The sequence below is a fragment of the Anser anser genome (genome assembly GCF_964211835.1).
Source record: "Anser anser genome assembly, chromosome: 2".
Classification (NCBI taxonomy): domain Eukaryota; kingdom Metazoa; phylum Chordata; class Aves; order Anseriformes; family Anatidae; genus Anser; species Anser anser.
The window spans coordinates 73442964-73455466 of NC_139721.1; the positions used below are offsets into that span (position 1 = coordinate 73442964).

A 12503-nucleotide genomic window follows, 5' to 3' on the forward strand; every position below is an offset into this window, starting at 1 on the left:
TCCAAAACAGTGCCTCTGTGGAGGCAGGTGGTTCTCATGCTGTGCCTCAGTCCAGCAGTTAACCTTTCCACTTGGGGTAGGCTCCTGAAGAGCGCTCGGGTTGAACGAGAAATTGCTCAAGACGAAAAGCAAGCAAGCCTACAACAAACAGTAAACAAGAAATAATCTGAAATAGAGGGATGGGTGGTGCTGGGAGGTCCATCCAGACACATGGTGCAGTCATTCCCCTAAAATAACCTGAGGCTTAGCAAGCTGCAGTTAAAGAGGTCCTCCCCAGCTTAAAATATGCCCCACTTCCAGCCAAAGCCCTGTGCTTCTGAGTCGTGCTGCAGCCACGGCTGAGATCCTGCTAGATAATTTTAACTCCCGAGCTAGAAAGGGGCTTATCTCTGAGGCACATCTCTTCTGCTGAGATAAAGACAACTTCCTCTAACTGCAGATTAGATCAGCAGGCTCAGTATCCGTACTTAAAAGCCACACAGCTAAACATACTGCATGTCTCCAGTTCAAATGATGCTCACTGCTTTCTCAACAGTGAAGAAATACGACTTGCACGGGTTTGAGGCTCTCCCTGCCTTTTGCACTGATGTACCCCTCTGAAACCCAGCAGGCACTCATGGAATTGGCTGCAGCTCCACAAACTATGCGGCTCTGGAGAAATAGGGAAAAAGAAATAGGTAGCTTCATCATCTGCTGCGACATTATGTTGCCACACAGTGGCAACAGAAGCCACGCTTCTACCAAAGGGGTGAGGAGCAGAAAAACTCCTTGCAAAATGAAATGGAAATTGTTGGAAAAGTGCAACTTTTTTTTTTTTTTTTTTTTTTTTTAGGATCAGTTATGTTCTCAAGGATTTGATTTTATCACGTGCTCTGGTTTTACAAGGTTTTACAAAATTTTACATGACAGGTTACATAACGGTCTGGCTGTGCTTTGCATGGGTTGAGTTAACTGAGCTACTAGTGTGCACACACACTGGGACTATGGCAGTTCTCCTCATGGGTCCTTGAAAAAACTACCTGCAAGTTGGTTTTCAAAACGTTCAGCCTCCATCATTGCAGCAAGCATTTTTAAATTTGACAAAGGAATTTGCTTTCAGTAAGAGGGCTGTTTTTCACGGGCCTCTTGAAAATCCATGCCCATTTTGCTAAGCCGTTAAGTCATTACGTTCGGCAGACCTTGGCTCTGGTAGCGTGGTGAATACTTCAGCTTTCCTATGGCCCCATATACCTGCATATTCTGCACCTCACTCTAACACAGTTTCACACTTTGCACAAGCAAAACGTATCTTTGAAGACTGGCATACATTGTACATAACATACAGCATACACAAGGGCATTCATGAAACCTGTCACGTGCCTTCTCCCGCTAAACCATCCCATCCTCCTCTATGCAAATTCCCAGAAGAATTTTGCATACAAATTGAAAATAACCCTGACAAAAGTATCTCCTGCATTCCCCTTCTGGGACCAACAGGGTCTCAGAGCTCGCAATATTCAATGGGGGACTTGTTTGGGGCTAGAAATGGGGGCTTCAGACCAAGTGAGAGGGGAGATCCCCAACTTCCCTATTTCAAAAAGTTCCTAAAATATTTCACTTACAAGTTTTTCAATTCCTTGAGAAGTCTCCTCAGTTGGACTTTCAAGCCCTGTTTCATTGTGGAGGGTTATGTGAGTACTCTAAAGACAATTCTTAAAGCTCCCCAAAACATCTGGAAACAAATTTTCTCTCCACTCTCAGGGCTGGTAGAACTGCATTAGGTGAGGTTTCATCAGCAATTATTCATTAAAGCTAATCGGCTCCCATTGAAAAGGTATGAAAATGTTCATACCTTTGAACAACAGAGATATACATCTGAAATCTGAGCAAGCAAAACACCTTATATGGCCCTCCCGATTATGTTAGCTCTCTGAATAACAACATGTCCACGTGCATACATGTCACATGCATTTTATTACTCACACACAACATAATGCCCTTAGAGCAACTGAACTCCTACAGGAGGAGTGCTTTTGGCTCTGGCAGTCTTTTTCCTCAACCCCTTTCCCTGCCCTACAAAAGTGCCAGGGCAGCAGCGAGCCGGACCTGTCTCAAGCAATGGGACCGATTTTGCAAGCCGGGGTGGGGCACTTCCCCTTTTGGCTTTTCTCCCTTCTCCCCTCCGCCTGCGGCCTTTCCACACTTTTGCTCTGCCTCCACCCAGCTCTGCATGGGTTGCAGCAGCTTGATGTAATGGCACGCTGCTGTGGTTGGCCTGGCGGCCCCTCGGCACTGCTCGTGTCCTGGCTCTCGAGCGCCTGAGCTCCTTTTAAGGAAATAAAGTACTTCTGCTGTCAGTTGTCCCACGTTTTAACCCAATTTTGTGAGATGAGGTCTCCCCACTACCCCCTCTCCGGAAGAAGAATATCTGTATGTGTTGTACATTTCAGGCCCATACTGTAATCCACGACTAAGGTATGATCACTTTTTTTTCAGTGAGAAACCCATGAATTAGGTGTTGAAAGTCTAAATGGTCATCTTCGGCATCAGGCAGCTGTCAGTACAGAAGTGTTGAGCCCCTGAGCCCACCGTCTCTTTCTAAGGTCAGTGAAACTGTGAGATGACTTTGTGTTTTTCACCCATGGCCAGCTATGGTATGGGCAGTTAATGATAAAGAAATGTTCTGGTTGCCCTTTTAGGCAAGCACTACCACTGCTACAAGTGGCTTTTTCTGCAAGAAGCAGGGTCTGACCTACAGCTCACTGAATCATTAGCTTCCCACACATGGCTTGAATTAGGATGCAGTCCCCAGGCAGAAACAGTCCTAAATTGCAACCGTCTACCACACACAGGATGTTCAGTACTGATCATCCACAAAAGGTGCACGCAACATTTAACTTGAAACTTGAACGGAGGCAGCAAAAATCAGCAGAAGATATTTCAAATCAGCTTCTGTGTTACAGGTTAGCATGGGAAATACGTCCATCCCTCTAAAATAGGCTACAAAGCACTAATTTTTAATTGAATGGGATTTCACTGACATATGTACTTCTAAATAACTTAGATCAGAAGTTCCAGAAGTATTTAGGAACTTCATGGACCAATATGGATGGTCTCTTACAGAGAGACTCAACAGAGTCTCTTGTGCCTTAAAAATCCAGCTCTTTGCTTGTCTGAAAGCCTTCACTGTGTTTTCTAGAACAACTAAGTCCTGCAACATAGAGCAGGTGGATGAGCAGATTAAAAGAAATAAATTAAAGAAATAAATAAAATAAAAGCCATATGGACCAGATCAGCCTGAGAAGGAAACCTGGGGTGGAGAAGAAGATAAAGAAGGGCAAAGACTTAGTGGACAGATCAGCAGAAATAATATTTGCAGGAGGAAGCTGCTCAACACGTGATGGCATTCTGGGATTTGTAACGTTAAAAAGATAGCAGGCTCATGAAGGAAATGAAGAGATGTAGCAGTAACCAGGACACATTTTTTAATATGCTTCAGCTTTGCTGTGCTACTTGGAGGTATTACTACAAGCTGTTGATGACTTACTTCCACCTTTTCACACCCATTTATTATTTTTGCATTGGTCAGAAGCAACCCATGCCTTGAGTTTCGCTGTCTGAGGACACAAATCAGAGCATACGTTTAACGAACATCTGAACACCTCCCTTTGAAATGTGTACCCCTTCTAGTCATTTTAATTGAGACACTCAAAAACTGAAGGCACCAATGAAAATCTGGCAGGTGAATTTAGTACTTTAATTTATGAAGTCTGCTTCACCTTCATTCAGAGGGGGAAAAATGTTTCAAATGGTTCTCTCTATCAGGTCTATAGAACCAAGTTCAAATCTCAGTCTAGATTTTGAAGAAGAAAGAAAGGAGATTTTAAAAATACACAGAGGAGCTAGAGCCTATCTTTCTTTTCTAAAAATAACTTATTTCCCCTAATCTTTGACCTTTAAAATGCTAAATTGATGAAGAAGGTAATTAAACTTTTGACACCGGGGTTAAAGGTTTCATGAAGTGTTACTACAAATCTGAGTAAGCAAACGGTCATTTGAACATTTCTATCTCACAGGCTGATTAAAATTAACAACAGATTTCTCACCTAATTTTAGTAAGATGAGGTAAATATTTGCTGTCTTCATTTAAGAAAACTGCAATTTCCATTGTCACATCTATAACACTACTTGTACAAAAAGTGCTCCAGAGCCTGGTGGCCCTCTTTGATAAATGCCTGACTCAAATTAACATTCTTCAGTGCATGCAGTTAGGACAGCTGTTCTTTCAGGGTGCCACGGATCAAGTAGAATGCATATGCAGCAAAGTGCACAGGGGATTCCCTTTTCATGACAGAAGCAGATGGAACATTAGGAAAGTCATACAGAGAAAAAGTGTTGCCTGGTTGTATCTGCTCATGTGCACTGCCTGTCGGTTATCACAGGCCACAGTCTATCTCCCAGCTGTAAGATATATATAACATCAGTGGTTCTTTACAATAACCTCCTGCTTATCTACCAAACTACGTTTTCAGAGCATCCTTTTCTACCTAAGTTTTGTCATAAATAGAGGTGAGAAACAGGACTTAGAGATGACAGCAATGAACTGAACACAAGGTCTGCCTATGCTGCCAGACCAACATAAAAAGATGGTCTCCTTCATCCCTAGTAGATCTATGGGATCATATAAACCAAACACCCCTCCTAAGGCATTGCTTTATCACTAAAAGACTGATCTGACAATGATCCAGAATGTGCAGAGCAATCACTCAGGTCATGACACATTTGGTGCATGTGTTCAGATCTTTTTTTGTTTGTTTGTTTGTTTTGAATAAGGGGAATATAATTTTTTTAAAGTATACTCTTTCAAAAAGTCAGGTTAAGGGCTAGAAAAGGAAGCAGAAGAGGTAAAAGTATGTGCAGCTTTACAGAAAAGACAAACATGACGAGTTGGAGTTGAAACCTACAGTTAAGATTATCTGTAAGACAAAATGCTATGAATTGTCTTTCTGTCTGTTGGCTATGGTAAACACCTCACTACAAGATGTATCCTTCTAAACCAAAGCGCTACAGCTAGAGAAAGTGGCTATAGAAAAAATGTTGAAGTCAGGACAAGTAAAATCTGTTTTATTGCTGAGTGCACAAAGTAAAACTAATGAGAACAACAGATGGAATTTGTATTTCAGACACCAAAAATAACATTTTCTCCTTCATTTATTACAGTAACTTTTAATATGTGCTTCTATTGATAAATAATTGAACTACTGGGAAAATAATTACATCATCAGCAAACATAAATTTCATCATTGCTGATTCTGTGTGGTATTTGTGAGGTGAAGTATATACAATGCATACAAGATCCTGTGTGATTATTCAGTTTTAGACAAGGGACTTTTAAAAGTATTATTCTTTTTTTATTGAGTCTGGAATATTTTGTAGGATTTCGTTACCGTGGGAGAAAGGAGGCTTAACTTGTTTTACTGAGTTAACAGACAAGCAGTAAAGGCAGGATTTTGTCTAAAGAGCTACGGATTGAGAAAAAAGCACTAGTTAAGTGATCAGTTTATTAAAATGCATTTTTTAAAAATTAACTTGGTTCATTAGTTGTGTCCATATGAATGTAGGAGCTGAATTTTACATGCACATTTTTGGGAAGAGGGGATCAAATGGTCAAGTGAAGCTGCAAAAGATGCTGCATTACCTACTAGTTAACGCTGGCATTTGGAAGTAGGCTGTATTCCTAATGCTGACACCATCCTGCTGTATTACTTTGGCTTGGTTATTTTGCCTTCTCAATCTCCCTTTGTACCTACCATCCTTTACTGGACTTCCTTAGACTATAAACATTAAAAGGCAATGGCTGTCTTTCTGTAAACCGTCTTCCACCCTGACACTCATTTTTACAATGGGAACGTTAAAATGAAGAGCAATACATCTATTTGCAGAAAAACATGTTTTGGTAGACAGTCCTGTCCTGAAATATTTATCACATAGGGCGTTGATCAAAGCATTCTGGTATTCTGGGAGTCATTGTGCTTTCCCCCCACCCCCTCCTGGCAAAAGAGCATCACGCTCAAGTAACACCATCAATTTTTTTTAGAAGCCTACACATGAGCTGATGCATACAGCAGTCAGCAGCACCACTAGTCCTTCTTGTGGACCTTGGGATTCCTAAAAAGGATCAGCATTTTGCAAAATCATCTTTTGAAAATAATCCAATAGGCTATTGATGGTGGACTTTTACCTAGAAGAACAAAATTTAAGTGTATTTTAAATTTCTCCCCGGTTAAAAATGCAAGGAAAAATGAAGATCAGATGGCAGAATCTGAAACACAAATAATATATGTTTTCTACTATGACATTTCTGGAAAAATCTTAATAGCAGTTACCATTCAAAATAGCATTCAAATAATAATAAAAATATCTGAGAGTCTCCTGAATTTGTATCAAATCTGAGTTCAGGTAGTTTTGACCTGGTACCACATATTTCTTTCCATTTCCTACATAGAATGAAAACAATCTTTCCTGGGGGGAATTTCATGCAATCAGTCATGCTTTAGAAATAAGATAAATAGTTAGATCTTTTTAACTTCTCTGCAGATGAAAAGGCTTGGTGTCCTTCAAAATGCCTTTCCCCAAGAGATGATTGCACAAAAAACACTAAGCACCTGAGTAATCCTTTGCTGAACGAGATGAAAAAGCACAGGACCTTCTCGTATACCAGCATGCTACAAAGGACTTCAACATTATACTGTGTAATACTTCCCATCAGAGTGGACTAGTCATCTTACCCAAGACTCTCTCATTCTTAGCACTCTGTTGTCCTCCAGTACTAGTTGAAAGGTCCTCTGGTACAGGCATAGGTTCATCTGCATCATCTGGGACATCACTAATTGGAGGACTTTCCTTTCCTAGTAGTGAAGAAAGCAGCATCAGTGAGTCATCAGAATAGCCTCATTTTCAAATAATACCATAAGAGGAACCACAAACCAAATAAAACTTAACAAAAAAGAAGTTGTCAATTAATAACACTACTAAAAGTATGACATTCTTCAGGACCAAAACCTGCTGTCCTGCAAAGAAAGCTCCTTTAGAATGCAGGGGAATTGTATCTGTGAGATGAATGTGTGGCCATTTTTTCTTCCAAATTTACTGAATTCTGGATACATGATTACAAATCTTAACCTTTTGGGTGTTCATAGCACACATGTTTTTCAGCTGCTGTGCTCAGAAGATCCAGTTCAGCCAACGTAGACTGACAGAGAATAAAGGGTATCAAATGGTCTTTGTTTTAAATACTCTTCTTCTGCAAAAGCTTCTTGAGAGCATGTCCTTTTTTTGCTTCAAGAACATAGTGAAGTCTAACCCACAATTATTCTGGAGCTCTAACAGAACTACCCAAAGAATAAAATTTGATCTTCAGCTAAAAATTCAACTAAATCTTCAGCAAGGTTCACTAGTACCCACAGATCAAGCTTTGGCTGGTCTTTGTACCCACAAGTAATTAAGTGCCTACAACTCCTGGGACCTCCTAAAAACATGTACAATTAGGAGGGGTCAGTCAAAGCATGACTTCAAGGGTTTTATGATCACTTATTTGTAAATAGGAAACAAACCCCAGTATCCTTCATACACAAGGTTTTGCAGAACAAACCAATCTAGTGCTTTAGCCTATTTTAAATATAATGGAACTGTTTTAGTGCCAAATGCAATACAGTAAGGAAAATAACTCCTGCTAAGTAGTGCACTTCCAGAAATGGTTTCTTGGTTAGCTCTCAGTCATAGCATACATGTACTGCTCACAGTAATCCCTGCCTTGCAGAGCTTCTTTTAAAATGATTTCACATATCTGCTAGCAAAACATGCCGTGGAAGCAACTACCAGAAGAATTATTACACGATTAGTTTCCTTGATTATTACAAAGAGACTAGTCTTTGAATTAATAGCAAAGAATAATAGCCCAGATAAGTATCTGAACTCAGTAATATTGACATAAGACCTTTGTCTCCAAAATGGAGATGTTACCAATTTACAGTAATGCAATCTATTAGACATCCTATGGCAACCAGCACAGCATCAGGGGCAGCAATTTCATGGCACAGAGGCCTAGCCAATTAGTGTTTTTTCTAATGAGCATTCCTGCATTAACACACAAACATTTATTAATTCTGAAATCAGTTCTCAGAAAAGGAAAAATTAAAACAGACATTGCTTACTTAAGTGATAACCATCTTGAGATGCCAGTTACGGATTTGCTCTAGAGGGGACTTGGGAAAAAAAAAAAAATGGTTTTCAACCTCCAACCTCCAGGACAGAGAAAAGCAGCATGCTTTCTGAGCTGTTTACTGGCAGGAAAGCCAGGTAGGTTTAAGTCATCTTACACATCATTTCGCTCTCTTCCAGGGGTCTGCTTTGGCTGCTTTGGGCTGCTCCCATCTATGACGGTCCCAGTCATGGCTTCCTCCTCAGGCCAAGGGAAAGGCTGCCCTGCTGTGCAATATCCTCCTGTGCCCTGAGGGCCATGCAACTGAAACCCCCTTGCACTGGGATAATATGTGTTCTCTCATTTGCAGGAGAAGAGCGTAGGTGCCCCAAATTCCCACAAGAAATATTGTTTAAAACATGTATTTGCATGTCCTTGAAAGAAGGACAACAAACAACTTTGATCTCTCTGATCCTTAACTGCCTTGAATGACTAATCCTTTAGTGAGGATCAGCTCAAAATATTTGAAGATAGGGTAACAGTGGGGAAATTTGCTGGTGGGGGTTGTATCCATGCACAAATCTAGGTTTAAACGAATGAAATGAACATTTCTTAACGATGCACCTATCAAACTGTGGAATAATCTCTGAAAAGAGATGGTGGGAGCAGCACCAGGTGAACCATCTAAATCTGCCCAGCCAGAGGACCTGAGGACAGCTAAAGACCAGCGCTGAGCAGGCAGTGGCATGGACTAGATGGTTTCATAAGGCTTCAGCTTCTGTGCTGTGTTCTTCAATGGACAAAGTCATGCCCACCACATGCGAGTGCAACAGCAAGGGTGGATTGTGTAAATGGAAAAGAAGGCCTGAACTTCACAGCAGAGGAAAGTAAAAGCATTTCTTTATTTATGGGATTTAAGGAATTTAAAGAACTGCCAGAAGCTTTTCTGATGCAAATCCCATGCATGTCGAGCTGAGATATATCTTACAGATAGGAGGCATGGGTGAGGAGAGACAGCTGAAATATTCCATGTTTTTCAACTTCTCCCCCTCCAAAAAAACACACCAACAAAACAACAACTGAAACCAAAACCAAAACAAACCAAAAATAAACAAAATACCAGAAGGTTAATCTGAGGGCAAGAGGTAGTCTGGTCAGAACCAGCTCTCTTGACACTACATCTAGCTTAAGGACATTTGTTAAAAATAATCGAAAGCCACGTGCAACTTCCAAGGTTCAAAGTATGCTCCCAGTTACACAAATGGAAGTTGATGCTTTGCCTTACTCTAGATTCAGAAGTACAGGTAACCTAAAAAAGCTGAAGGCTTTTATGGCTACCCATGTGGCTAACCCATATAAACACATAGTATCAGAGCTCTGAGATAAAAAACAGCAAACAAAAACTTTCTTAACATGCAGTTAGGCATCCTAAAATAAGTAGGCGAAGTAGGATGTTTTGAAGATAAGTCGATGTGCTCTTGGAAAAGAAACTTTGTAGTAGATCAGTCCTTTCAGAGTTTATGGTGAACAATTTGAGTTTATTAAACTGGTATGGATCTTCTACATGTTAAATTAATAGCCATTTGCCCAGGTGGCATGAATCAGACAAGCTTCACGGACTTGGTGGGGCTGAAACTTCAGAACTGATACGCTTTCCTCTTCACAGGAGATTGCAGCTAAGAAAACTTTACTAAGTAAGTTTGGCTTTACTGACTCATCTCACATCATTTGATTTCTTCATGTTACACATGATAGAGAAATCCCTGCATGCAAAAAGGCAGGGTAAAAATAGTTGATTTAAATAGATATATTTGTTGAGTTCTGTGTTTTGGATTCCAGAGCATGATATTCGTATTTCATGCCTTAACTACATCTAAATTGTTACACCATGATACGTTCACCACTGCATGGTAATCTTACAGATATGCAATCTCACTAACATCCCTTTGCCAATGAATTTAGAAATGGAAAAGGGGCAAAGGAAAGGAGGAACAGTTTCCCATTTACTTTCTAACAGGTGTGTCTAGAATAATGACTGGTCAAAAAGACAGAGATAAAAAATAGCTAGTGCAAATACTGGCATAAAGTATTAAAGTGTCATATAACAGAGCAAAGTATCATAGACTTATTCCATTCTTATTTTATATTTTTGCTCAAAGATGATAATGAGGCATAAATTAATCTCTGGAGTTGTTTTTGTCTTATGATTACTATTATTACTTTTATACACAGCCATGTGAGATACCAAATGAAGACAACAGAGCTGTAGAGATGAATTTCTGTTTCTGGCTCTGACACTGACTGATGGTGCCCTTGGTAAGTCATAAACACAAGTGACTTCAAATGCAGGCTGTATGACACATTAACCCCAATTCGAACTGAAGCTCTGAAAGACAGTCTTAGATTTCCGAACATTGCCATCCCTGTATGAAAATTTTCACAGAATGGCCTAACCTATCAATGGTGTCTGGTAAGATCCTCAGTACTTCAGTATGCTCATCTGTGCCCTACCAGTTTAATAAAGATATGAGGAAAGAGAGGAAGGGAACTAAGTACCCAGCTCTGTAATTTATTCCTATCAAAGTTTGTGTGCCTCGTGGTGCTTTAACTTCCCCACTCAGTTCTGGAAGCTCTTCCATTCACATGCCAAAATGGTGTTGCTAAAGCTACAGCTGTTAAAAAGAAAGCCAGGACAGGATTTCTTACAGAAATTTAGCTCACTACTCTTTCACAAAGGAATGTTGGATGTATTTAATACCTGAGGGTTGTTTTGTATGGGAATACTGGAACCACTGACAAAGTTAAGCAAGAACAGCAATATTCAGGTTTTCTAGATGACAGTCAGAACCCAGTTCATGTCCCATTTTCACTAGCAGAACCTCCGTTTCCAGGTGAATGAGGGGATAGTCACACTGGGACAGCACCCAGGCTCTCAGGTGGTAGAAATCAGCTCAGGATACACTCTTTTACACCTCCCCAGAATCTAGCAATAATTTCAAATGCAAAACTCTTCCTGCTTTTGCAGAGTGTGGCACAGCCTGTAGGTGCTGGGGGGATCTTTTTATGTTAGATGTGGAAACATTTGCGCTGTTTTTTCATCTTCCTTAACTGTTAGGCCCTAGAACTGAGAGAAAAAAAGGCAGGAAAAATACTGCTTGTTAAGTGAGATATTATCTGTGTTTTCTGACTCTCTTGTATGGGTGCCGGATACCGTTTGGTTAAATGTATGTCAGCTCTCTCCTCATTTCAGAACTGCAACTGCTTGCCTCATGAAATATCACTTTCAGGAGAAGAATAAAAAGCGTGAACTCTGAGCTGGTCTCACAGTATTTCGGTTCCTCCAGGAGCAAGCAATGCCTGGATTCCCAGGCGTGGGAATGCCTGCACACACGCGGGGTTTGGCTCACTCACATGAGTTTTACACTCTGTTGGCCCGGCTCACCCCTGACACACCTGAGTCAGCTACAGCTGCATAGGGCAAATGGTGAAAAACACTGCCTTTGAGCTGGAAGACTGTTTCTGGAGAACTATTTTATTTCTGGTGGTTGAAAAAAAAAAATAAAGCAATCCCCCCCAACTATTTTTTTTAAAGCGCAGCCCAGTGTGCTGGGCCAAGTCACCTAATTCCAAAGTCTCAGAGTATTCTACATCTGATGAGCATTAGTCACAGAGCAGAAGAAACAAATAGAAGTACTCTTCAGCTGGCATAACAATCCCACATTCCTGAAACTGTGCAACTGTCTAACTGGTTCTCCATACAGAGCAGAGCTCCCTTGCCATGCAAGGATGCATCCAAGAAGAATGTAGAATCCCAGGAAGAGGACAAGAGGGGGAAAATGCCTTTCTGGATCTGCCAGCCTGTGAGAAAGGAGTAAGATCCCTGTACCTTCAGATCCTCTACTTCCAAGGTCTAGTAAGAGCTGATGAGGAGTCAATATCTATGGAAGGCGATCTGACAAACACCTGTGTGCAGAAAGCTGTGTTCACAAGCAACTCACATCATAAATGAAAGTACATTTGCAAGTTCTTTTTTTGGCCACTTGTTCACAAATCCAGCTAACAATCCAATACAACCCACACCCTCTGCTCACAGAAAGAACCAGATGAAATTATCAGCAGCTTGGGGACAGGAAGAACAGGAAGAGTTCACTGAAAAACTTTTTTTTTTCTTTTTTTCTGTAGTCTGTTTGTGTAGGTCTATGCCTTTTTCAGAGGTAAAATTCCTCTTACACTGATATGTTTACTAGGAAACCCTCCCTCATCACAGATTACTATTCTCATCAGCATGAGTTGCTAGAAATGCTAAAAGTCACTGGAAAGTACT

At 40.6% G+C, this 12503-nt stretch overlaps 1 protein-coding gene across 11 annotated transcripts in view; it reads right to left on the bottom strand.

Annotated features, from left to right (window-relative positions):
• The window catches only part of IKZF1 (IKAROS family zinc finger 1), a 73844-nt gene that overhangs the window by 45707 nt on the left and 15634 nt on the right, over positions 1–12503 (bottom strand). For all 11 annotated transcript variants that reach the window (XM_083822364.1, XM_083822361.1, XM_083822359.1 and 8 more), the window contains one exon: positions 6768–6887. In XM_083822364.1, coding sequence (XP_083678490.1) covers positions 6768–6887 — 120 coding nt within the window. The remainder of the gene's footprint in view (positions 1–6767; positions 6888–12503) is intronic.